Source organism: Centroberyx gerrardi, chromosome 21 (genome assembly GCF_048128805.1).
Source record: "Centroberyx gerrardi isolate f3 chromosome 21, fCenGer3.hap1.cur.20231027, whole genome shotgun sequence".
NCBI lineage: Eukaryota > Metazoa > Chordata > Actinopteri > Beryciformes > Berycidae > Centroberyx > Centroberyx gerrardi.
In genome coordinates, this window is record NC_136017.1 from 15,099,426 (window position 1) to 15,126,680 (window position 27,255).

Genomic DNA, 27,255 nt, shown 5'->3' on the forward strand with positions numbered 1-27,255 from the left:
TAGCAGAAATGGACAAAGGTAATGAAGGGAATGACCATTTCAGTCTACCCAGACTACAAAGCAAGTGTGGCATGAGCCTAGACTAGGCACTGGCATCAGAGAGCTACAATGGGGTGAAGATCTTGGCAATACCAGAGGAGCCTCAAGCCCTACATTACACAAATCATGCCGCAGTTGCTGCTTATACACAGTAAGATACTTGCGAAGATGGTGCCCTACCACCTTAAGAAAGTGTTTCGCTTCATTATTTTACTTCAGACAGGGCTCATCAAATATTGCCATTTTTATAAGAGTACACACCTGGATAACATATGTGCCCAGAAGTTATGATATCTCTTCATACTGACAAGAGGAGAGAACATAAAGTCTCTATATGCAGATGACATGTTAATGTTTCTGTCAGATCCCTCAACATCTGTTCCTGTCATGCTACCTGGTAAATGAATTTGGGAAAATATCTGGCTGAAAGGTCAATATCTAGAAGAATGAACTGTTGCCAATTAACTCAGTAACAAGACCTTGGTGCAATGCTTTTTAAAGTATCTGTGCATAACTTTAAATACCTTGGCGTTTGGATCACACTCAATTTCAAAGTTGACTTCAGGCAAAGCTCCCCCCTCTCCTCTCCCACTTTAAGCAGGACATAGGTCACTGGCACCTATATATATAGTAAGTAAATAAGTAAAAGTAAGTAAAACTATCCTACAAAGGTCCTATGGCCAAGGTGACCACTATGCAATTTTCAACATCACTACTGGGCTGCCAATATAAGAAATTGATCTCACTGGTTTGACGGGGACAACTTAGGCTCAGCACCAGTTTGTCTTAATTTTAATAATCTAAGTTGCATTATACTCAGACTATGATTGGTAGATTGGCTGTGGGTGTTTGGGGGCAGTGTTTTGTGTGTTTATTTGTACTACAGTATGCATACTACTCTAGGTGTATCCCTACATGCATCACATTCATTGGCCCTTCAGGCATGATTCACAAGAGCTTTAAAACTAGAAATCCCAAGCCGTCAGTTGATGTCAGTTTTGAGTCTGTTTCAAAAATGTGTAGCTAAATAGTAGCTATTATTATATTTGCGCCCCTTTCACCAGAGCAGGCACCAATTGATGACAAACTTTGTCAGGTCGTTCACATAGAAACTAATGTACCTTGTGTCTGACTCACTCTTAGCAAACCAAACTTAGCATGGCATAGTCTATATTGTAGATAATAAACTTTGGTTATGTGATATGGAATATAATGATTTAATCATGCATGCAAGATTTTGGTTTGTCTGTAGGCCTATATCTTATTTTCATTGAGGGGAGAGCCTAAGGTAGTCCCTCACTGCAATCAAAACTGCTGATGAGCAACACCATCATTACAGCAATAGCCTTCCTGCATTCTTATGAATAAACTGGAGAATTATATGGTACTGTAAATGATAAACAAGCAACAATGAACACAGTGCACAGAAAGTGTGAAATAGTTTGTTGTCAACTGGCAGCTTGTTGGCCTTCTCCTAGACCTCCAAAATCCATTGGTCTTTCTAGTATTAACACCAGGTTTCACATGAAGGAATCACCAAAGCTATGTAGAGTAGAATACCTCCTTTCCCTCCTTCAGGCAACAGGATACTCATTCCTTTTATGTTCATTGTGTGTTTTATAGCATAACATCATGATCTGACTACAATAATCAGATTGTCCAACATGGCTGGTAATTTTGCGTTCAGCTTCTACCAGCATGCATTGCTTAGGGAATGACAACACTGACCTCATACTGGTATTTGGGGGGATAATGTTTGCCTAGATGTCCAAATTCTAGTTCCTAAAACAAATTCCAAGTTTCTTAAAAGTCTGTGCCAGGGAAATGGATGAAAATAAAGTTGACAAGGTGAGAGAAAGGCACTACTAGCCTCTGAAGATGGGCAAAAAATTGGATAACCTTGGGACTATCCTTTAAATTAGACTTTGTTGACTGACTGAGGTCTAGCTCTATAGTATAGCTAGCTTTCCTCTTCTACTTCCTGTTCTTCTTTTCCTTCCTCTTCTTGTTCCTCGCTGTCGCTTAATTATACTGATACAAAGCAGGATAGAATTCAGAGCCTGCTGTGAATTCTGAAAATTCTGATTCAAAGTATTGTTGTTTTTCTAAATCTTGACACATCATATTGCTGCAGCCAGCACATGTAAAATAATGTGATTATTTATACTACCTTGAGGTGATATATTTTCACAAAAAAAAAAGATTCCACAGTTGTAGTCAGTTTAAGTACACAGTGGGGCAGACTGTGGCATAGATCAGCTTGTGACAGCAAAATGTCATGCATTGAGCAATATAATGTAAAGAATTGTGTGTAGAATGGATTTCTTGAACAAATAGTGTTGTTAGGCATGCCATCTTAGTGCTCTCTCTCACAAACAATACTCATGTCACATGACTGACAATTCATTTAGCAGGACAAACATCATCCTCAATCATCCTAATGGGGCACATGCAGCTTAACAGAGATTCAAACATAACCTTTTACCTAGTCCACTGTATACATGTGGACTTGCTTCAACAAAGGTTTTAAAGGGGTACCCGGAAGGGAGGTACCTTACTGGGGAACAAATGCAGCTAAATCACATTAGCGCCAGGTATAGGTACAGTTACTACAGTATATCACTAGTGGTGGGGAATTTAGAGGGTGTGATCGGTAAAGGGCAGCAAAGAGGATATGGAGGCTACCTATTCATCAAACGATTGCTGGTTTTCATCTCTGGCACCAGCTATGGCTAACACTGCTGAGTTGCCCCTGAGCAAGGGCACAAAACCTCCATGTACATGTGCACCGCCCTGCTCCAAGGACAGGCATTTGAAATGAGCTAACATTAGCTAAATACTATGATGCAATACAGTACACGGCAGCTTGTACACGTCTTTGTGGTTGTATCTGTTGTTAAAAATAATCCACTGAAATACCTATGCAGAGAGTAGGACCACTGTTAGACTAATTGATGTCATGCCCATAAATGATTATGGGTATTATTCTGACCCTTAGGTGTTGGAAAAAAAGATGCTGCTTTCGAAACATTTCATTTTCTCACAATTATGAAGCCAAAGTAACGAGTGTTTTTACTGTAATTAATTTCTTGTTGGTCTGTCATTGTACAAGAAGGAGAATAGTTGAGTGTTTTGCATTCTAAATGCAATTTATCTCCATTGAGTACATTCAATATAACACCTGACCTAATGCCTAATTCTCACTTGTATGCATACACAGGATTTTTACCTAACCTATCCATGGTGGGAAATAATAATAACAGCAGCCACCAACCAAATGTTGGTAAGTTTGTTTGCCACTTTGGCAGGTAACCAACCAGCAGTTGGAAGTCCTGTTCTATTCTAAAAATCGAATTGGCTGGTAAAATAGTCAATGTTGCTGGCGAATTTTGGGATGTACCAGATGCTATCGCCGGTGGACAAAAAAAGCTTGTTTCCCTCTCTGAATCATTCATAGTAAAAAGAGATGATCTAGTGATACTCTGTTGGATAGCAGCAGTTTTTTTTGTTGTTGCTAGCATTGGAATGTATTCTTGCCACTGATTTGACAGCAATATATCAGAGAAATTGCCCCACATGTCACCTTTAATGGAAATGCCAGAGAGGGTGAATGAGGCCTACTAATTGGGTAACCCACTTTAACCCCTTTTGCCTGGTGCTGTTTCCTTTTCACCACTAACCCTCCTGCTATCTCATCGGATCTGATCTCCTCACTGTACAGTGGTTCAATGTTAGAACAATATTGACCCACTGCTGTGTACTGCAGCAGCTAGCCTCCTCTCCCCTTCCTGCCTCATTAGCATGCTGCTCAGGGATCTGTCCATTCATAAAAGGCTGTCGTGGAGTGGGCCAGGCGTCTTGGAGGGACAAAACCCTCTCCAAGGTCAGTGTCCACAACCGCCGCAGAAAGGCACAATGGCGAATTACACATGAGCGTTTCCATGTACAGCTCTCATGTGCAATTCAGCACTGCATGCAACCCAGACCGACGCACAATGCAATGCACTGCAACAATCTGCCATTCACTAATACACACAAGCCTGTGTGAGGCAGGAGCAGACGCACACGCACGGCCAGTGTTGGCTAATATGAATAATGAATAAAAGGCTAACAAAGACAGTAATTAAAAAAGGCATCGGTGATCACAGAATATGCATGCAGATGAGATAAACCACATAAAGACAGTAACATAATTGATAGAATTGGGAACGTGTAGAGAGTGAGAGAGACAGAGAGAGAGTCTGTGTATCTACGTCTTGTTGTCAAGTGGGAGGTACTGTGGGATGAGCGAGAGAGCAAATCAAAGCTACAGTAGGACCCGTATGTGAGCCACTTCCACCCAGCCCTTAAAGTGGTGCTGTCATAATCTTTGCTCATTTGATGTATGCTGGCACAAAGGTTTGAGTAAAAAGAATCAATTTCTAAACCAACAAGAAAATAAAACAACCGACTTTGATAAGGGTATAGATACTAGGGTTAGATCGATATATCTGTTTGTCGGTTTACCAATGGGATTATCCTACATATTTATTGGAGAATTGATCAATACCACACTGGTTGTCTGTGGGAAGTCTTTAACCCGAATTGATTAAAATACAACATTTTGGTTTAAATGCTCATTGGTCTTAATGCTGTTTCAGGGGCTTTTTCACCATGTGAAGAATAAAATTTTGTGGGAAATCCTGAAATACTTTAGATTTATTTGCATTGAAAATCGGCACATATATCGGCTATTGGCAGCTTCCATCTGAAAATATCAGTATCGTAATTGGCCTTCAAAAACCCATATGGACTAAGCAGGAAAAACATGCTTGCAGGGTCCACTCTCATCACTAGTTGGCAGGTTTCCCTCCAAACCATCATGTATATTTATCTATCTCTGTTTTGTATTTTCTGCCATGATGTGAACCATGTTAACTTAGAAAATTGGTTATCATCTCTGCGTTAAACAGACTCCAAAATAACTTTGTAATGCCAACAGGCATAAAGAAAGACTCTTAGTATTGCTAGCAAGTTAGCTGTACCCCATGTTCCCCCATGTAGCTCATGTAGGTTCAATATAATACAACTGCTGTTTTGTGTGCTGGCTTAGAAACTCACTTGAACACCGTGTGAACATCTTGGTGAGATTTTCTTGAGATTACTTCTTTTGCCATCTCAATTTAGAGCTCAGGCCTTCCCCAAACCCTTTCAAGTAAAGGATCTCCAAATAGAAACGCATCAGTTCACGTGCCTCCATCTGTGTTGAGATTTTGTTCCAGGGACCCCATCTGAGACAATCCTTGTTGTTACACTTGATTTACTGCAGAATTGCATAATCCATACTGTAGTGGAGGATAATAGTGAGGAGAGTGAAACTTAACATTGGCCTTCTTATGCATCCCCGCCCCCCAAAAACACACACACACACATACACACTTACTCCAGCGTCTTATGCCACTATCTGACAGGTTCAAATAATATGATGTCTTCACTGAGCTGAAGCGCTGCCCTATATCGGTCAGAGAAGCTGCCCACTATTAAATGAAGGACGAGTGAACGCGGAGGGCTTGGTGCAAATCAATAGGGATCAGCCTCTTGGTATCGCTGCCACCCGTCCCTCAGGCTGAGAGGAGCACAGATCAATGCAGATGTGTGCGGTTGACAAGGATCTAAAGAGGGAGGACGCTGTGGACGCTGTCCTCCTTTCCACTTGCACACAACACCGGCTAAGATTAGACATTCAATTGGACTTGGGGCTTGGAGGGGAGTGGGGGGAGGGGGGACGCATCCAGGCACAGCCTTCTTAGTGATTGTGTTTTCAAATTAGTTTAATTATTTTACAGCATTTATTTATTAGTATTAGTATTATTAGTAGAAGTAGGAGTAGTAGTAGTAATACTACGAGGAGGAGGAGGAAGAGGAGTAGTAATAATAGGAGGAGGAGTAGTAGTACTAGCAGTAGTAGTAGTAGCAGTAGTAGTAGCAGTAGTAGAAGTAGCAGCAGTAGTAGTAGTAGTACTAGCAGTAGTAGTAGTAATAGTAGCAGTAGTAGTAGAAGTAGTCATGGTAGCAATAGCAGTAGTAGTAATAGTAGTATCCTAGTAGTAGCAGTAGCAGTAGAAGCAGTAGTAGCAGCAGTAGTATCAGTAGTAGTAGTAGTTCTAGTAGAAGCAGTAGTATCAGTATCAGTATCAGTATCAGCAGCAGTAGTAGTAGTAGTAGTAGAAGCAGTAGTAGCAGCAGTAGTATCAGTAGTAGTAGTAGTTCTAGTAGAAGCAGTAGTATCAGTATCAGTATCAGTATCAGCAGCAGTAGTAGTAGTTCTAGTAGAAGCAGTAGTATCAGTATCAGTATCAGCAGCAGTAGTATCAGTAGCAGTAGAAGCAGTAGTAGCAGCAGTAGTATCAGTAGTAGTAATAGTTCTAGTAGAAGCAGTAGTATCAGTATCAGTATCAGCAGCAGTAGTAGTAGTAGTAGTAGAAGCAGTAGTATCAGTAGTAGCAGTAGCAGTTGGAGTAGTAGAAGCAATAGTATCAGTAGCAGTAGTAGGAGCAGGGGTTGGAGTAGAACTGTTGTTTTTGTTATAAAACAGTACGCTTATTCTAAGAGGTCTTATGAGATTGGCATTGAAAACTGCACACCTTATTCCACCCACTCAACTTGAGAGTTGACACCTGAAGTCTTTTCATGAAGTAATTCTAACTCCTGCCAAGTTACCTCACTCCACTGGCTCAGTTAAAGGTACAATAAGTATGATTTTTAATGTCCCATAGCGCAAAATGACCATAATATATTTGCAGGGGGTTGAAAGGGTTGTTGATCAATACCAATGACTCAATGATTACTTTGCCAGCAGCTAAGATTTCTGGCTTTCAAACTCACTTTCTGGCCCATACGTGTTTTAGAAACACCCCTTCCCTCCTCATATTTTCAACTGCTCAAAGATGGAGGATGATGCTATGACCGAGCAACTGGCATCCATGGCATTTTGTTCTCAAGCCAAAGAAGCAATGACAAAGCAGTATTATTATTCCACTATTTAGCATGATCATATATTACCTCTTCACTAGATGTTTATGTTGGATCTCTGCTCTAATTAGTTAGTTTACTTGTTTATATTGTGAAAACATGACTGTGTGTCCATTACAGGCCACTGTGAGCTGTGCCTGACCTGTCAATATTGTCTCACTTCCTTGATCACCAATAGAGGTCGATAAGTCAGAAATTACTTAATGTCCCTTTAAAGGGATACTTTGAGTACAAATGGGCAAGTGTCAGGTGAACCCTTTACCCTATAATGCCAGACCTAGTATGACGATACCAAGTAGCATTAGGATGATGCCACAGCAAAGAATACTAAAAATTACTTGCTTAAAGTAATCCATGATGTTTTCATACAGTTAATGTCCATTTTGCTACTCTCTATCATCGATTAATGTAGCACAATAGTGATTCAACCTATATCCCATTCATAAAAGCTTTTCCATTTGCTGTTCTAAACCGCCGGTGTCTGGTAGCTCTTTCCTGGGAAAAATCCTCTGGCACACAGGAAGTGATGCGTTTTATGTTTCTGGTTTGTTTGGAATAAACAGAAGAAGAACTGGGTAGTTAGCATGAGCAGTGATAGCCACCATGGCTGAACAGACAAAGAATAGAGCGACACCTGCAGAAACTCAAACTGCATCAACAGAAAATCCAAGGAGAAAGACGTCACAGTACTGGACACACTGTTTGATTGACAGGTGATCTCTGGGAAGAGCAGTGCAGAAACACCATGACAATGAGCGCTGAGCAACAAAGATGAAGACAAAATAACAAACATTTTAAAAAGTGAATCTGGCGGATTACCAGTTTAGCATAAAAAGTTTGATTTTACTGTGCTGAGACCCTTTGGGGACACACTGGTGGTCCCATAACCATCTTATTACTAAGATAATGTTTGCTCCAGTCCACTGTAACTCAGTGATTGTACTGCCAACATGCTTTTGAGAAGCCAGGTTTGTTTTGGCTTCACTGTTCACTGTGAAACTACTAGTGAGTAGAGCTTGACATTTTGGCTCAGACTCCGCTTAAAAAAAATATATTGAAAAATACAGCTACTCGCAATTTAGCATTAGCGGGTCAGCCCGGGTCTAAATGTTCAGAGCCGAGTCCTGCTGTCACGGTGAACAGTGGATTTTCAGAGCGTCAGATGATGGAGGATCCCAGTGTGAGGAACAGCACACTGTCCATGTCCACTGTGTGATGTTTCACCTCAGGCTAGAGAAATCAAAGCACCACCTGTAGACCACAGAGGCTACTCCTGCACAACAAACGCTACTCTCCATGTCAAATATCCTCACTACAAATGTCAAAGATCTTCCTGTGTCTGTGGGTTACCAGATACTGGCTATGCCTGCCTCCACTGTTACACTAGGTCAAATCAGATGGTGAAGCAGGAATCTATTTTTTTTATGTTCACATATTCTTTGTTTAATGTTTTGATACTAGTCAGTGCAGTGTACGCTCTAATCATGACATATTTGCAGGGATTGCAGGGATTTGCTTATAAACGCACAAGCACACTACTTCCAGTGCTAGGCTTCTTCAAGGCAGGTAGCCATTAACTCTACAAGAGCTCGACATTAGCGTTTGAGTCACACTGTTGTTTCTGTAGTGCTGGAGAACACATATAGGACTTGTGCAAACCTATAATCAAGACGGTGACAGAGAAGGGTCATTCTGAGAGAAATTAGCAGCTTGACTAAATGACTGTTTTCTCTCCAAATGCCAAGAGGTAAGCTGGCATTTCTTGCCCTGTTTGTGAGTCAGTGGCTGTGTTTAAGGGCCGGCTGTGGATAAAACACGCACAAACACACATTTACGCGTATATGCTTGCATGCACACTAGGGCTGGGTATCGTTTAAAAAATTACGATACCAGTACCAATACCAGTACCCTTAAAGTGATACTGATACCAATAGAGTACTTTTTTTTTTACATTTTGGTGGCATCTCATTACGCTGAACTGCCAACTCCGTCACATACACCGCGCTTGACTTCACCACCACAGACTGCATGGGTTGTAGCTGCTGCGGTAGTGGGCCAATCACACGTCGCATTAAATCGAAGAATGCTTGTGGTGATTGGCTGCGAGCAAAACCATACAATTAGTAATTTTTTTCTAGATCTGTGTACAAAAAGTATCGAATGCAGGTATCGTTTGACTGGAGAAGTTTCGATACTACTTGGTACTGGGTTATTTAGGTCGATACCTTAAAGGTATCGAGTACCGATACCCAGCCCTAATGCACACACACATGCGCAAAACCAGTCATGTCAAGAAAGAGGGAAGAAACACAAGTGTCAGACATGGAAAATTGAGTGTAGTAGAGTTCTGACACTCCCAGGACTTTGTTAACATAATACAACACAACCAGTGAAGCATCTTCTGACTTCAATGGGAGCGTTCCTCAATGGCTGATGCTCAATGGCGAGGCTGGAGGCTCGATGGCTGCAGTCTAGCTTGGCTATTTCTTTAAAATGGTAGTATTCTTTGCCGTGTCACTGTCACCTTGCTGGTTTTTGTGTAACGTGCTTTCCTATTCTAAAGCAGTCAATCAACAAACCCTGAAGTAAGACTGTGAAGTAGCATAGTAGAAGTACATAGTAGAAGTACTTTGATCATGCCTTGTCGACTTACAACATCTACGTCTGTAAAGGCCATGAGACACTGGAGAGCTTTTTAAGGCAACAGAGATGGGCAATACTGCCTTCAGCGAGGATGAGGACTGGCACCTGGGACCAAATCAATGTGGGCATCAGAGTGAAATATCCAGAGGAAAAGTATAATTAAAACATATGGATAGTCATAAGTGTTTGGCCAAAATTTCTTTCAAAATTACGTCAAAATGATGCCTGTGTAGCACAACCATAAGAGCTTTGCAAAATGAATAAAAACGGCATTAAGTATTTATGAACTGTTAGTTGATATCACAATCATCGCAGACAACCAACAGCTACCTGATTCGATGTTTAGAAATTAGTAACCTAAATTAAATAAAGGACAGCAGTCATTTGGTCCCTCTGTTGTTCATAAACAGTGTGTGTCTTTATGGTGAAGTGAATGTGAGTTGAACTCTGCCACCATATGAATGATGGAATCGTTTCACCTAAATGGTCTTCGCCAACAGCAAAGGAAAAAGAAAGTCGTCATTTGTAGATGCATAAACACACAACGGGGACGCAGTCCGTCTTTTGGGGGTTTCTGTCCTCTAAACTCAAGCTATGGGCCTAGCAGACGGGGCCTAGCTCCTAATGCACATGCCTTTTGGCCCCGTTCGACTACAGCGGATTTGTATAAGCAAGCAGATGGCCTGATTAGATTCATGTTTCGACACCTATGTGTGTTTCTCTGCCACTGGTTGGGTGAATGGAGGCCATCTGGGATTGGCCAGGGCTTCTGTGAATGGAGCCGGGAAGCGCCATTCAGCACCGCGGACAGCTCCGCTCTGCACGCGCTGCCCTTCAGCACAACCAGAGAGCTGCTGTGAGCGTCCGGCAGCTTCCCTGGACGCTGGTTACACTCTGGACACTAAACTGGCCCCACCTCGAGATGATATATGCGGGTAAACATGTACATAACTATTAGCGTGGCAATGAAACGCCGAGCGCAGGCCTGCTCGGTGGCGCTGAGCATACCGAAAAACAACGAGGCCTAGATGTGTAGGCCTTGGATCTGTAATGAGCAAACACAGGCAGGGCGAAAAAGGCTTTCCGCTACATTAGGCAGGGAAACCACCTCTTGACTTTAATGAAATGCTCTCGATATGGAGTGGGGCAGCCATGATGAACACCTGGCGGACTGCGACAACACACAGGCGGCAGGACGGAGAAGTTGTTTGCGAATGACAGCAGCCTCCTGCTGTTCATTAAAATGCTATCTTATAGGCGCTAGGCTATAAAGCTCGGCTCATAGCACGGGCGATATTACACTCCTAACAGCCCTATCTAGGTTATCGATAGCAGCAGCCTGATTAGGGCCTGCTGTCTTAAAGAGGAGCCAGTCGGTGTTCAATGTCAAAGAACCAGAAACTAAAGGGGGAGATCTATATCATGATACAGAAAAGACTCTGGATGCCTCGTTTGCCAGTAGCTGGGCCTCAATCTGCACATTAGCATGAGCTCCTGCAGGGGCCTAAACACAATGTGGAGATGAATGAACATGAGGCCCGGAGCCGGGAGTCTCCTTGAATCTGTCATCCGTCTCCATGGTGACAGGAGGAGGACCAAACTGCATCTATCTGGCCCAAATCAACAGATGGCTACCAGATCCCTTCAGCCTACCTTGCACTGCTCCATGCACGTCCTCACTGAATATGCATCCGTCTCGTATTTCTGAGTCATGAGCTCAAAGTCCTCATATTTCTCCTGGGCGTGCTGGTCGTAGCGCTGGTACGCCTGGATGCACAGGCTGCATCTTGTCATGTCGCCATCACCGAGCACGTCAAGACTGCAGTTCAAATTGTCCGGACTTGTCGACCCGTAGAACAAATCCAGTAGAGAGTAGGAATTACAAAACGAAAGGTACAAATCGCTCATATTTACAGACCGCGTCCCCTCTTTGTCGGAAAGGCCCCTGCACAAATGGTCGGCATCTCCAAAAGTAAAGCAGTTTTTAGATAAACTATCGTGGTGGCAAGTTTCAAGTCGCCATAAATGTTTGGTAGAATTTCCTATAAAAATAGCATCTTGGTTTCCTCTGAGGCTGCTGTGTGCTAAATGGGTGTGGGGTGAGAGGAGGTTGGAGGATGCAAACTTGTCCCGGGTCCTGGTCAGTTTGGCCTCGGCGCAGAACCACAGGTGATCAGAGAGGAGGATGGTTAAAAACAAGAGGGATGCCAAGGACAGTCGCCATCTCTGCGCCCTCTCTGAGTCGGTGAATGGCTTTTGGTTGTCGCGGGGTTCTAGCCAGATTTGGAAGCCGTCATCTTGCTGCCAACACGTCCAAGCACCCCTGGTCATATTTTGGGAACCGGCCGACTCCACCGTGGGGGCTCCTCTGCCACAACAGTCATTGACGTGGGGTCCACTTCGCGTTTTTCTCCTCTTAAATGTCGGGTCGTAGGTTGTCCCGGCGTACCTCCGCGATTATCGGTAATTCCCATTAAATTAACGTGCTGGTGGGGAAATTAGACGCTTGCGAGCCTGGGCCGCATCCTCCATGGCTGACCGGTGAAGCCGCTGTTCTTCAGCAGCATGTCTCCCCCCTCGGCACCTCCTCCTGCCCGCCCTGAGCTCCGCACCGCTCCGCTCCTCTGCGTAGCCTCGACTCGTTTTAGAAACACTCAGACGCGTTTACATTTTCCCCGGCCTCGGTCGTGTAGGGACAAGGGCTCTATCCTCTTCCAACATGGCGAAGTTGTCTGGCGTTGTGTCGGCGGATGGCCTGCAGCCTGTACGGACCTTGTCTTTTTCAAGCCCACACTGTCTTCATCTCGCTGCCGTTGTCAAGTTGCCGCCATGTTCGCCTCGAGACGGTGTTTGCAGGGGGCTGCGTCGCGCGAGAGGCGCCTCCATCCAGCGGCGTCAAGGCGGCGAGAATAACAAAGAGCATATCCGGTCTTAACTTGAAATATAAAAGTGGCTGGTTGCTTCGTGTTGCTCTGTGTCGTACCTGTATATTGTGTGAAACTTACTTTTTTTAAGTGCACTTCTTTGCCATTTTAATGTTTCTTAACATAATTTTCCAGGGACTATAGTTGAAAACTAGCCAGCAGGCTGATACTGGCGCGTTTACAGATTAACGTGCTCTGTTCCTGTATAAATCAACTCAGTAAAACCCTTGTTGATGAACATGTGTTGTTACATTTTTGACTATGCCTAATACAAAGTACCTAAATGGAAATGAAAAACATAATATATTTAAGTAAATGTAATTACATAGCTGTTTTCTCTAAAAAAAAGATGTTGTTCTGTACACTCCGCTACTTAATTATTCCTAAAATGACAAATTTTGGGCTTTTATTTTGAAGGTCAAACCACTTAACATCCGGTACCTTTTTGGGTAACTCTGGCTAACTTGACTAAGCTTCTCCATCCCTGACGCTGTGCGCGCGCACCGCACCAGGCCCCCCGGTCAAAAGCTGCGTCGAGCTAAACAGACTCAGTCAAAATCGGACAGGAAATTAAGCGATTTTGACTTCAAATTAAAGCGTAAAATTGGCCAGTTTTGAAAAAAAGCATAACTAACTACTGGGGTGTACAAGAGAATCAAAATAGCATTAACATACTCAGTGGAATCATTAGATTAAATGTGTATATTAAATATATAGTGAATTTATATATGTAAAATAGACACTAAGAAGAATGTGCAAAGTTAAAGATTGTGTTTGTTCTCAAGGCTTTTATTTTGACATTTGTTACCGGACATGTTATGTTATATTCTTTTTGACTTGACAGTGGTCCAGTCGGACAGGTTGGCACTCACCTGGTTTCCGCCTTAGGCTAGATGCTCTCATCAGATGGCCAAAACAATATTATCTATAACAGTATAGAAGAAAACAACCTATTCACTCTCAGCAAAATAGGCTTTCTCAACACAGGGTGAATGACAATGCATTTGTGGCTTTTCTGATAAAGGTAAATCATCTGGAATTCATCTGCTGCTTTTGTTTTTTATGGATAAACTCTTTTATTGTCATTCAACTTCAGATTCAGGTTTTCATAGTTAATGCAATCAAACTAAGCATTGTCTTCAACATAGAAATGAAGAAAACAAGAGAAAAAGCTGAATCAAAACATACAAAGTAAATACAATAAACATAAAAAGGCAAGGCAAAGCACACAAACAACCAATAAGCAACATTTATAAATAAAACTAATAAGCAGCATTAGCTCCTGATGACAATGTCAGACATGTTATATCAGACAGTAGGCCTGTTACTCCCCCATGTTTATGTAACTCAGAAGAATAAATCATTGTTGCAGTATTATTTTTAATCAATGGTTCTGTTTTCCTCCTGACCACCTTGAGTTTGTCTTTAGCTCCTTGGGCTCAGAGTCCAGTCAGGTAATTTGAGCCGGACGAGCTCCTGTCCTCCACACTGCTGCCTAGATGGAGGTTGCTATCCAAGGTGAAGGGGTTTTAAAATGGCAGTGCTGCTCCTAAACATTTCTGTTTTAATGTGCAGCAACTGGAGCTTTTGAAAATGTGTGAATGGCCAATATGATGCAGAACTTGATAAGCATGGGACAATCTGCTTATCGCACGATACAATTCCATACGCAATATGGGATTCACGATGCAATACAATCACGATACGATGTGATAAATAAAAGTTCAGTGACAACAAAGTCTGACTGTGCAGAATTATGTTTATTTCTGAGCCACAAAGCTTGCTTGAATCTAAACAACAATTTAAAAATGTCATTACAAAGTACAAATAATATAATTTGGTTGGAGAGCTTGTGAAATAGTGATGGTCAAGCCATCTCATTTGTGATTACTACAGCAGAATAAAATGGAGTTAATATCGCAATTAATTGATTTTTCTGTCCCACGATATGTATCGTCACATTTTTATATTGCAATATATTGAATTTCAATATATCGTCCCATCCCTATTGATAAGCCAGTTTAATTGGTTAAGGAAAAACACAGATTCAACAATGTTACTTATCAAGGTGGCAAGTAGACAATTTACCAGAATGTGTTTGATGGTTCGTACTCATTTCAAACCCTGATTGTGCAACATGTTAAAGGTTGCAGTCCTAGGCAGGATGGTACCAAAGCGGCCTTGAGTCATGGGTGACGTTTGATTCCATTTCTTTGTGCTAATTTGCCACAGGCAAACACACACTGCAGTTCTAAGCCTCTGCTCGGTCTCTACCGGGGCTCATTTATTTCAGCTGAGTGCGTGCAGCCGCTGGTCGTAGGGGCCATTTCCAAACCATTTGCCTCTGTTGCGTCCATTCGGCGCTACCATCTCCTCCTATAGCTCCGGCCAGCCTAATTAGAGCATTTATCCCATTAGGACGTGGTATTTCTGCAATGCTAGCTTTCAGCGACTCTTCACTCGGCTGTTTCTTCATCACGAGATTCTTCTGTCTGATTATCTGCTCCTTCAAGGCCTCAGCTGCGGATTCCTTTCAGGAGGCCGGTGACACTTTTCAAGCCCAACAGTGACACTACACAACAACACAATGCATCACACGCACTGCCCGCCAAGCTTTACAGAAATAGCCATTAGTTGAGTACCTCTAATTAAAGCCTGTCAGTCGCGCACTCGCACAGCCTCGCCTGGAAATAGTGCAATAGTGGGCGAGGGGGCATTGAGAACTTACTGTGACACACGTTTATTGTTTTTAATTAAGCAATATTACACTCGAGGGTGAGCTTTACTGTCATTATTGACACGCGCCGAGGTCCGTAAGCATCACTGAAGTGCCAATAATGATGGTAAAGCTCACCCTCAAGTGTAATATTGCGGTTATACAACGGTTACCAACAAAATAAAAGATATAATCAAAATGTATTCATATAGGTATGGAAGCCCATTTCCGCCAGTGTGATGAAAAAAAACGGTCCTGTAAGTCATTATAATGAGAAACTTTCTCAAAATAATGCCTTAGTATCTCAAAATAATGAGTTAGTATCTCAAAATAATGAGTTAGTATCTCAAAATAATGCCTTAGTATCTCAAAATAATGAGTTAGTATCTCAAAATAATGAGTTAGTATCTCAAAATAATGCCTTAGTATCTCAAAATAATGAGTTAGTATCTCAAAATAATCAGTATCTCAAAATAATCAGTTAGTATCTCAAAATAATGAGTTAGTATCTCAAAATAATCAGTTAGTATCTCAAAATAATGAGTTAGTATCTCAAAATAATGACTTAGTATCTCAAAATAATGACTTAGTATCTCAAAATAATGAGAAACTTTCTCAAAATAATGACTTAATATCTCAAAATAATGACTTAGTATCTCAAAATAATGAGAAACTTTCTCAAAATAATGACATAGTATCTCAAAATAATGAGAAACTCAAAATAATGAGAAACTTTCTCAAAATAATGACTTAGTATCTCAAAATAATGAGTTAGTATCTCAAAATAATGAGAAACTTTCTCAAAATAATGACTTAGTATCTCAAAATAATGAGTTAGTATCTCAAAATAATGAGAAACTTTCTCAATATTTTGACTTAGTATCTCAAAATAGTGATAAACTTTCTCAAAATAATGACTTAGTATCTCAAAATAATGACTTAGTATCTCAAAATAATGAGAAACTTTCTCAAAATAATGACTTAGTATCTCAAAATAATGAGAAACTTTCTCAAAATAATGACTTAGTATCTCAAAATGACTTAGTATCTTTGAGATACTAAGTTATTATTTTGAGATACTAAGTTTGTGACAAGAGTTTTTCTATATAAATTTTAGCCCATATACATTTCTTAATTAAGCTGTGTTGGAAATCTAATACACAAACACAAATAATATGTTTCAGGGGTACAGCACCACAGACTGAATGACAAACAAAATGGTTTTTCAGTAAGTGAAGAAATGTTCTAATCTGAAAATAATCCTAACACATATAATAACACATTAATACAGCATGTGTGTGTCCAGTATAGTGAAGTCATATGCTCCTACAGTACAGCAGCGTCAGTCACATGACGTCCCCGCAGAGCAGCAGCAGCAGCAGCCAGTTGCTTACAGGTGCTGATGCATTTGGGGCTATTTGTAGAAATTGAATTGCATACTGCCATTAAAATAACAGTTGTTGAAACAGCTGTCCATAAAGTCCATGCTGGATCTCTGCCGTATAGCAGGTGATGCTGTAGAGCTGTTTGAGGGGCTGGCCTCCAAAGGCCTGATGTTTCCACGGCTGGCGCATAGAATATTGCTCCACCGTTTTCTATTATCCAGAGAAGGTGCCCAGTAGCTGTGTAAAGACCTCTCGGACTTGTGTCTGCTAACGGACATGATTTCTCTCGCTTCCAGTCCGCCCTCGGCCAGTTTCTGGATGGTAGTGCTCCTGATGCTGTGATAGTAAGTAAGTAACTGATGTGCCTGCCTCTTTAGAGATAGGCTACGTGTTAGCATGGAACCCAGGTAATTGACACCCATTGGCTCCAAAGAGTAGACCACACCTCCCCTAACTTTTCTCCTCTCTTTGGATGGAGGTAAAAAGCTTTAGCCTCTTTAGGAATTTTAGATAGGTAGACTACGTTTCAAATGATGAAACTGGGCACAATTCACTTCAAACATAGCCCCTCTTCTGCTTTGACGATCCCTTTCATGATGGTTTTTGTGGTTCTTTGTTTCCTCGTTGAAGGTGTCACATATTTGGTGCCTTAAGGTAGAAATAAAACAGGAATCATTAGGCAAGTTTGACCATGTTTCTTCATAACACCAATTATTATTATTTTGTTATTATTATGCTATTATGCAAGACTTGACAAGTCTTTTAGCCTCTTTGATGTTGCTCTTTGATTAACCCACCTGTTGAATCTCGTTTTATTACGAAAGACTGGTGTAAGTTTTCTCAGACCCTCCTTTCCTCTCCTCCCAAAATGTAGCTGGATGTCGAACCACACTTTGTTTACCAGGCCCCGTGGTGTGTTTGGGTTCATTGCCATAGTTCTCAATATTATCAGGTCCTCTTCGGTGATCGCGGGATGATGTTCAGTTTTGTCATGGCCTGCTCTCCTGAGAAACTTTATGAGTCCACTAAAGACATTATTTGACGTAGTGAACTCATTGTCTTGCATGATACACCATGCCCGACTAAGAGGAGGGTCGTTAATAAAGCGGTTAATGCCAGCTCTCAACCCGACGTAGCTACTAATGGAGTAGTAGCCTACTGACCCTGGTTACTTCTAATTGAACCATAAAATTCGCGGAGAATCCTGTTGAGATCATCTTTTGTAATAGTTGCAAAATCCACAGCTTGCTTAGTGTTTTTCAGATAGTCCTGGAAACATTTGACAGCCCAAGAAGTTGACCGGGACGTACTGACTTCATTCCTAGACTTCTCTAATTGATTGAGCTCTTCAAAACGATTCATTTTGTATCAATATTGTAGGCTACTGGTTTTTGCTCCAGCTCTGGCAGTTACAATGTTGCCATGGAAATGGCAGAGTAATATTTTTAGTGATGAGCATGGCTAGGTGTGCTGTCATGCTGATTTGATCACATTCTAAATGTCTAGTTGACCAATCAGATTGCTTGGTCGGAACTACCTGTTGTATAACCAGTAATGAAGAACATTTCTCCTCTCTGGATTCTCCTAATTTTGTGTTGTCTTTGAACAAAAACCTAATAAGATATCAGCAAAATAGGAAATATTGGCCCAAGATGGCTTACTGTTAGAATTTTAATTAGAGAATTTGTTTACCCATCATAAACATTAAAATGAAATGACACCTCAAACCCATGCACCCTAGAGGGAACACTACACCATGTCAATGAGTGCCATTATTCCCAGTATATGATTGGGAACAGGTACCTCATCGCTTTTACTTTCAAAATGTATTCATGCGGCATTTAGGCACAACAATGCCCAGGACACCACAGGCGGCTGCCCGCACACCCCGGAGGCGATGGTAATGAAAGTTATAACATATCGATGAGTCCCAAGGCGCATCGCTGACATTTTTGAAGACAGGAAAACACGGCGACATCTTTGTTGCAGGGCCTTGAGCTGAACCGGTTTTAACGTCCCCCTGTGGTGTCCCTCAGTCTTCCCTCTCTGCCGGCTCAATGCGAGCTGCAGCCTGGCAGCAAAGGCCAGCGTTTCACACAACCACTCATTTCAGGTTAATTAACAATTTTGCCAACAAATGGTGGACCGCAGTGAGTTCAAAGAAACGATACTATTCTTGTATAAGACAAAATATTTATTACAGTTGTATATCAGTGCAGAATTAAAACAATAAAAGTACAAATGTATATGGCACAAGCCACATAGCGAGAAAATCTGTTCAATTTCCATTTTCTGTAGCACTGCTTTAGTTGTTTTCTGACATTAAAAAACTGTATGTATGTACTCTGTAAAGGCATTTAGACAGTGTATGACTGAGGTTAAGAAGGATGAGCACATTTCAGAGTATTACAGTGGATTATTCTATAGTTGTTACAACCTAATAACCAATTCCTCAGTGATCATTGACTTATATACTGTATATTATATAAATATATTATACAGTATATGCTATATATTATGTAAACTGTGGATTATTGGATAAGTTATTCAATATCTGATGACAGAATAGTAAAATTTTGGATATAATCATCTGTATTTTTGAAATAAGTACAGTACCAATTTTTCCCAAAATGGATGCACAGTGTTTTACAATTAAATCCTTCTGGAAAACTTTTTTCCCTTTCCAGAAAGAGCAGCTCAACTAAACTAACAGCTCAGCTAAAACTCTGAATGGGGAATAACTGAAAAAGACCAATCAACTTCCACACTCTCTCATAATTGAACAACCAATCATTATCCCTATGCATTTCCCTGCAGCCTATCCCTTTAAAACTAATAACAAGCAACCTTAATCAGTAAAATGATAAAGAACATAAAAAGTAAACATCTGAGAAGACAGTATTCTCCCTTAAGAGTGAAAGGGAGTTGTATTTGCCAACTGAAACCCCTGAGAAATCACATCTCTGTATATTGTAATCTGTGCTTCAAACCTCATGCCATATCTCAATCTTCTACAACCCTATCTGGCATTTTTATTGTTCATCTTTTATTATTTAAATAGTTTATTGCTATTTTTAGTAGCAGTTCACACAAGCCCAGTAGCGTATTTACATAATTCAGTAATCTCAGTGTAAAATCAATCTCAGTAATAAAGTTCTAGCTAAAAGAGCAGCTTGACCAGTGTAAACTAAAGACCCTTTACACTAAGTAGTCACTGTCATCCATCAAATACCCTGCTTTGATAGAATGCGTCACCCACAAATCTCTAACAATCTTAAACTTTTTCCTGAAAACACGCCTCAGCGCCCTCAAATCCAGCAGTCTGGTTTCCTCTGTGATAACGACGTGGGAGACACCTTCCTCCAACTTTTGGACCACGGTGCCTCCGTGGTAGCGGAACTCCAGCGTCCTGGTGTCCAGACACGTGGCGGGTACGGCGGTTTCGAGGTCTCCTATGTCCGCGTAGCAGTCCATGTAAGCCTTAAAGGGCCTGAACATGCTGGTGGGAAGGTCCTCCCAGCCGTACCTCTCCTCCACTTTGCCCACGTTCGCGGCCGACGACACGTCCGCGCCGCCGATCCTGCCGAACACCTCCCGCAGCTGCCGCTCGTCCGTGTCCACGAAGTAGCTGTCGCCGTAGCTGTCGTACTCCTTGGCGAAGTGCTCCCTGGTGGAGGGCGACATGTGGATCATGTGGCGCGGCTGCCACGGCACCACCTCCTTCCGGTCCAGGCACTCCCGCAGCCAGGCGGCCCACACCACGTCGTGCTGGTCGGACGAGATCAGGTTCTTCACGCGCATGTTCTCCACGCCGGCGATGACGCAGTAGGTGTCCCGGCCTGGGTTTTGGACCACGATACCCCCACACCTGATATAGTGATGATGACATCAGTAAACACTTATTTGTGATACTTATTTACATTTTAAATTACATTTCATCATCAAGCAATTAACATTTGATTCAATATTTACAGTGCTGGACCCCTAATACCTTCAGGCATGAATGAAGTTGATGACGAAGACGCACAAACAGAAAGGGAGGCGTAATTCCGAAATGCTTCATATCAGAGTAAACAAATTTGGCAAATAGGTTTGAAATCTCCCTTACTACTGAGACAATTTTTTTTTTACCACATCAGGCAGATGGTGGTGCTATAATGTGTAACTTTACATTTTGGCCAGTAACTCCTAAACTGTAAGGCCAAGAATATTTATAGAATAGAATTTTTCCCTCAGATTCCATGGCTCAACACAAATCCATTGCACATATTGGTTTTCATTTCAGTCTTGACAGTTTCCCACCATTTTGAATTTCATGCACAATACTTTTTTCTCTATATCTCTATATCTCAGGATGCCGTATAGCCTATTTTTTGTATTTCTAAACAAATAAATTTATCAAAGGACGTCATTTTACCTGGCCACGCCCTTTTCCAGCTCAGCCTTGGGGTGATCCTCGCTGCCGTTCAGGATGCAGAACTCCACATCCTCAAACATATCCGTCTCCTTTTTAACCCCAGAGAGGTCCTGGGGCTTGAAGTGGTTGACGATCCCCACCGCCTTCTTGGGTTTGGCCGGCATCTTGCGCTTCTTCTTTTCCGGTTCGTCGTCGTCGATGCGAAGGTGTCGCGAGGCAAGCTTCCCGGACGCCTTGCTGCGGAACTGATCCAGCTCTGCCAGAGTCATGCACTGGTGCCACTCCTTGTCGTCGCGGATCTTCTCGATCCTGGGGAAGCGCAGGGTGCAGTTGGTTTTATACATGTCGCTCCCTACTATTTCAGCTGCCTTGACCTGGATGATGACTGAGTTGCAGGGTTCGATGTAGACCTCTGGTTTCTCTGTCCCACACAGGATGGACGCTGGTGGGTCATTTTTCCGGTAGACTTTCCAGTGCTTGGCTAGCTTTAAACCCAAATCATACAATTCCTTCATGGTGTAGCCCGAGCCAATTCGGCAGACGGTGTGGAAGACTGAGGGCTTCTCATCCGGTTTTGGAGCTTCGGCAACGGCACATAGGAAATGGGACATCATACCACCTCGTCTTCCTTTCCCCCAATAGCCGCCAACGATCAGCAGGTCAAGCTCATCCATTAAACCATCCACATATTCCGGCTTTATTTTCAGCCATCCTTCACCCCGCTTGTCAGGTTTGTAGATAGACAAAGGATCCTTCACCATGATCCCCTCCTCTCTGTTGTCTATGGCTTCATTGAGGGCATTCACCACTTCCTGCATGGTTTTGGCTTCGGTCTTCGGCACCACGTGCATCCTTCCCTTGACGGGAGTGAAGACCGTCTGGAGGTTTTCGTCGCGCTTCTTCAGCGTCTCCTTGCCAAACTTCTGGTCGTTCACCAACAACACGTCAAACACGCAGAAGCACGTCTGTAACTCAGAGTCATCCATCAGCCTCTTGATGTCGAACTTGCTCCCTTTCTGCATGAAGGTCTCTGTGGTGGGGTTGTACGCCATCATCTCGCCATCAAGGATACAATTCACAACATGGGGTTTGAAAACGTTGTGGATGTAAGGCGTCAGTGAGCCCTCAAGTGGCGATGCCCCAAACTGCTGCGTGTATTCAAAAGAGTTTCGGGTAAAATACTTGTACACATCTCCATCTTTATGCAGCTGTATGCGCTCGCCATCCAGCTTGGTCTCGATAAAGAACGTGCTGTTGCCCATCTGTTTCTCCACTTGCCGGATGTTAGCCACGGCTGCCAACATAGGCTTGAAGGCAGAGAAGAGGCCGATGGAGACGTCACTGAGGGACACAGAGAGGTTGTGGAGCTGCTGGCACACCTTGTTCAGGTCTGTGGTGACGTTGTAGAGATCAGCGGAATCTGGGTGGAAGACCTGGAGAACCGTTTCCTTGCTGATTCCGAGCTTCATGTCCTTCAGAATCATCCGGATGAGCCACTTCTGCTCCAGGGCCGAGCTCTGGGTGATGAGGTGCAGGAGGCTCTTCTTCACGAGATCCTTCTGCTTGCCGGCATTGTTGATGGCCACCGAGTCAAGAAAGTCATTGACCTCTTTGATGGTGAGGCTTCCTTGGCTGGTGCACCGTTTCTTCAGCACAAAGTAAGCCATGCCAGCGAAGTCTCCAGCTTCCCCTTGGGATGTGGTCGGAGCCCGGTAGTTCAGCAGTTTGTTGGCCTCTGGGCCATTCTTTGGGAGGCCTAGTACATCTATGTAGAGTTTAGCTAACATGCTCTCTTTGATGCCATAGGCCATCCGCTCTCGTTCAAAAGGAGGAACTATGAGGCGCATGGCTGGGTAGAAAGAGTCCGTTGTTTTGGGGTTGTCTTTGTGGAGGGCAGTATGAAACTTCCTCCATGACTCAATGAAATCCCCGAGGATCTTGGATTTATCTGGACGGAGTTTAGACTTCTGGATTTTTTCTAACGTGGTGCACAGGTGAAGGAAGGGAACCTGAGCAGCAACAGAGGTCTGATCAGCAGCATCGCTTTTGGATGTTCCCTCCATGGTGAAACCTGTAATACATGTCAAACAGAAAAGCAACAGTCTGAAAAAGTTGGAACAACAATTCACCCAATGACCCAGGTGGGGCAGAGAAAGGCCCTGACTGATATGGCCTGGCCACATCTCTTTTCCAGGGCACCTAGTTGCATCCCCCTATTCCCAAGCACAAACCCAGTGGCCACACAGGATATCATCACTGGTAATTCACTTTAAAACAAACAAAACTGAAATCAGCAACAATCATACAGAAAGAAATAAAATACCAATTAGACTCATTTATTTGTCTTGTGCAGTGCACCTTTTATCATTTCCCACGACTCCTATAAGTAATCAGCAAAAACAAAGCTTTTATTTTCAGGCATCAACCTCAGTTTTTCAGTCATCCCTTCGCAAAAGAATAGAATAGACAAAGAATAGAATTTCCCAATGAATCATACAAAAAGCCTGTCTTAATATATAATACAAAATAAACTCCATTTTCAAGTAGGCTTACATCACAGAGTGAATCCTCCTCCTGGTAACAAGGCCTAAGACAAGCAGTTCATCAGATTCTCAGCCCATACTTTGGTTAGTGCAAAATTATCTAGGCTAACTTTCCTCTCAAGTATCATCACCCTGTATCCCATACTGAAAAAAAAAAAAAAATTCACATAAACTTCAGAATATATTTAGAGATATTTTCTCACCTATACAAAAACTGGCCATGTAGATGACATTCATTTAAAATATATTTTGGACACTGAATAAACACTTTATTCCTGTGAACATTCCTGTTGCATTACAATAAACATTTTCATCATGTACACCACTCAAAATATATTTTGAATGATTGTCTACATGTGCAAATACACGTTGTCCAATTTGTAAATATATGTATGTATATTTTGAAACGTATCTCTAAAATATATATATTCTAAAATATATTAGGTTTTTTTTCTTCACTATGGGCAATAATTCCATTTGGCAACATAGCTGGCTTTACAATAACTGAAATACAGAAGTAAAATTTTCTTACGTTGATTTTTCAGTTGAAGATTCAACGTCCAGGTAGGTCAAACTTCAACATGCTCTGACATGTTCTCAAACAAAACAAGAGCTGTTTAGATCCCAGGAACATACAGCTAACTAAAACAGGCTAATTCACACACCTAGGAATGGTATTTAGAGCTGTAACGGTAAGGTTAACTGTTTTCTCAAACCCTCTGTACATTTTTTTTAATCTGACTAAACGTTTAACGTTGGTTAAACCTTGTTACCCGATTGTTACTCAAGTTTTATTGTGTACATTATTGCTGACAGTTTAGCTACAAGGAAGTCTGGGGGTAGTTCCGGTTTGTTGTTTTCAAAATAAAAGCATCTGTTGTCACGGGGCATCTTCTGCCATGTATGTATGTTTGCCGATAAACAAGGCAACTTTAATCTCTCATTTTTTAATGGAGTTTGACGTGATGGTTTTATCTTCTCCATATACAAGAGGAAACGGAATGTACCGGGGCTAACTGGCTAACGTGATTTATTTTGCGCTTTTATTTTTGAAAGCAACCCAACGCCGGAAGTGTTATTCTCTAACTATAGCGAAGGAATGTTACATATTACATTTGTTACACATTAAAACAAATCTAATTTCATTCTTACTTTGCTCTAGGTATCGTCAAGAGAGAAGGTAGTGAATTTTAAACTTGACATAGCGGGCTACTTGGACACTTCCTCGTACACAATGGGCCTTCATGTAAAACTTTCCCTCGGAAACAAGACCTGAAATTAGTTCCTGTACAATATTGACCTATTTCTGTTGTTTGGACTTCAGATTCATCAAATGACCTGACAGGATGTGAAGCCCAGCTTTCAAATTTTCAAGACAGCCCAATTTATACTGATGATCTTTGGTGGCACATTTTGAATTTATTTTAGCATAATGCCCTTTGAAAGTACATATGCTTTATATGTATTATGTTGCAAAATATTGTTGTTCTTTCATTCGCCAGCAGAGGGCGATACTCAAATGCTGCAGTGAGGAGTTGTTGGTTGAGAAGGTGTGGTGAGTGTCTAATAAGTGGTGGGAAGGTATATAGTACTTGTTGCCCACATAAAGAGGCGTTTCCCTTGACTACAATGCTGAAATAATTATGCAGCACATACTTAGATCAGAGTCCTCAGGTAGCAGGTAGTATCACCTCAATCACTAATTAATAAGCAAATAACTCAACAAGAAGATTATTTTTCTCTACAATAAAGCTAATGGTGAAAATATTGATAAAGACAATGAAATTGAGTGGAATGGGGTGGGAATTACAATATATTTGGGGAACATTCAGGACAAATGTCTAAACATGTATAATATCAACATTTCTATCTTTCTATCATAAAAACACTAGAGATACAACATAATACATATAACATATAATATCAGTCTTCACTCCACTTTGTCCCCCTTTTTCAATGTAAGCAGGTTAGGAAGTTTTGTTGACAAATTATATTAGGTGCGGGGAATCCTTTGGGGTTTAGTGAAGTGATGCACCTACTCCTGAAAATTAATTTCAAGCATAAATTCCTTGCTGAATACCATCCAAGCACTTAGCTGTCTTTAAACCTTTAAATAAAAGGTTAAATTAAAGCTTTTTAGACTTTGGCTTTAGCTATGTTTTGAAAATTTGTATTACATTTCGGTAGCTTGTCCACCCAAAAAGCATATATTATCATATGAAGATTTTCAAATATTGACACACTGCCATCAGAACATCATACTTGCTCTACTGGTAATTATGTATCCATGTGGGACAGAGACAAACATCTTTAAAGGCAGTTTTGACATCTTTACTGTATATACGGTTTGAAAAGAAATTACGAAATTAAGAAATTACCGAGTCGTGGTCTGTGTATGTTCAGGTAACAGCCACAGAGAGTTAATGGAGATTTATGACTTTCAACCCTGCGGTTCGATTCCATCACAAGCTTGTTTTGACATTTACGCTGCCAGGTGGCTGCTGGCATAACGCCGAGTACATGCCATTACTCGTAAAGTAATGTGAAATCATTCCAAGGATGTCTTGTTCCCCGCTCCGAAGCATCTGAGGCCTGTACCAACCTAGAATCCGCCAGATGAGGTCACATTCCTCGCCCACGCAGCGCCGCTTCCTGGACACAAACACGCTGCTGATGGAGGAGGATCCATCAGCCAGCACATTCATTAGTCTAGTCCAGCGTTAATCATGTAGTTTGATCATTAATTTGGCTTCGGCTGGTTAGGGGTTAGGGCTCTTTCATCTGGGCGACTCGGGTTCAAGCCCTGCTGAAGTGTCCTTGAGCAAAACACTGAATCCCGACCAGCTCCAGGTGCTATTCTGCAGCTGAGCCTGACCTTTGACCTCTGGTGGAGGCAAGAGCACAGGGAATTCCCCCTATAGAGATCAACAGAGCGTCACAAAACTGATTTAAAACACAGAGAGAAGAGAAAATCAAGCTTGTGCAGGTGCGATTTTTAAAAAAACCCCAAAAGCCTTATAGTAGCATCTCACCTAAAACGAGCCAAAAAAAAATACTTCATTGTGATCCAACATGCAAAACTGAGTCTAGCTCCTCTTTCACTTTGTCAACAACCCAAATATGTTTTTTTCTAACACGATACAATTGCTCCTCTTTGCCAACAGGGGGCGACCTCCATCTGCGGAGGAAGCGGCGGGCGGCAGGGAGTCCTGAGTCACACGCCAGCCAGGGTTGTTTACTTCTCTGCTGCTGCTGCTGCTGCTGCAGTGGAGGATCCTGGGATACGTGTGTGTGGGGAGGAGGAGGGAGGAGGGAGGGAGGAGGGAGGAGGTCCATTTAGAGCTACTATGTGCTCTGGCAGTGAACCCAACTGCGTTTCCACTCCACACACGATGCAGTGCAGCGGGATAGAGGGGGGGAAGCTCCCGCACTCACCGACTGAACCTGCGTGTGTGTGTGCATGTACAGTATGTGCATGCACCTGTGTGTGTGTGTGTGTGTGTGTGTGTGTGTGTGATGCCGTGCAGCCATCCCCCTCCTCTGCAGTAAAGGGTCTGTCATGCCTTCATGCAGCAGC

General features: G+C 42.1%; 2 protein-coding genes across 2 annotated transcripts in view; both read right to left on the reverse strand.

Moving 5' to 3' along the window:
* The window catches only part of nalf1a (NALCN channel auxiliary factor 1a), a 32,335-nt gene extending 20,311 nt beyond the window's left edge, over positions 1-12,024 (reverse strand). Inside the window, exon 1 of the mRNA XM_071926509.2 lies at positions 11,347-12,024. Within this exon, the coding sequence (XP_071782610.1) occupies positions 11,347-12,024 (678 nt within the window). The remainder of the gene's footprint in view (positions 1-11,346) is intronic.
* Positions 12,025-19,804: 7,780 nt separating this feature from the next.
* Positions 19,805-24,481, reverse strand: lig4 (ligase IV, DNA, ATP-dependent). Its single transcript, XM_071926497.2, has 3 exons — positions 24,211-24,481; positions 21,136-23,206; positions 19,805-20,586 (listed from the first exon to the last, which is right to left on the reverse strand). Exons 2-3 carry the CDS (start codon positions 23,196-23,198, stop codon positions 19,917-19,919), a joined length of 2,733 nt encoding a protein of 910 aa, XP_071782598.2. The 5' UTR covers positions 23,199-23,206; positions 24,211-24,481; the 3' UTR covers positions 19,805-19,916.
* Positions 24,482-27,255: the final 2,774 nt, after the last annotated feature.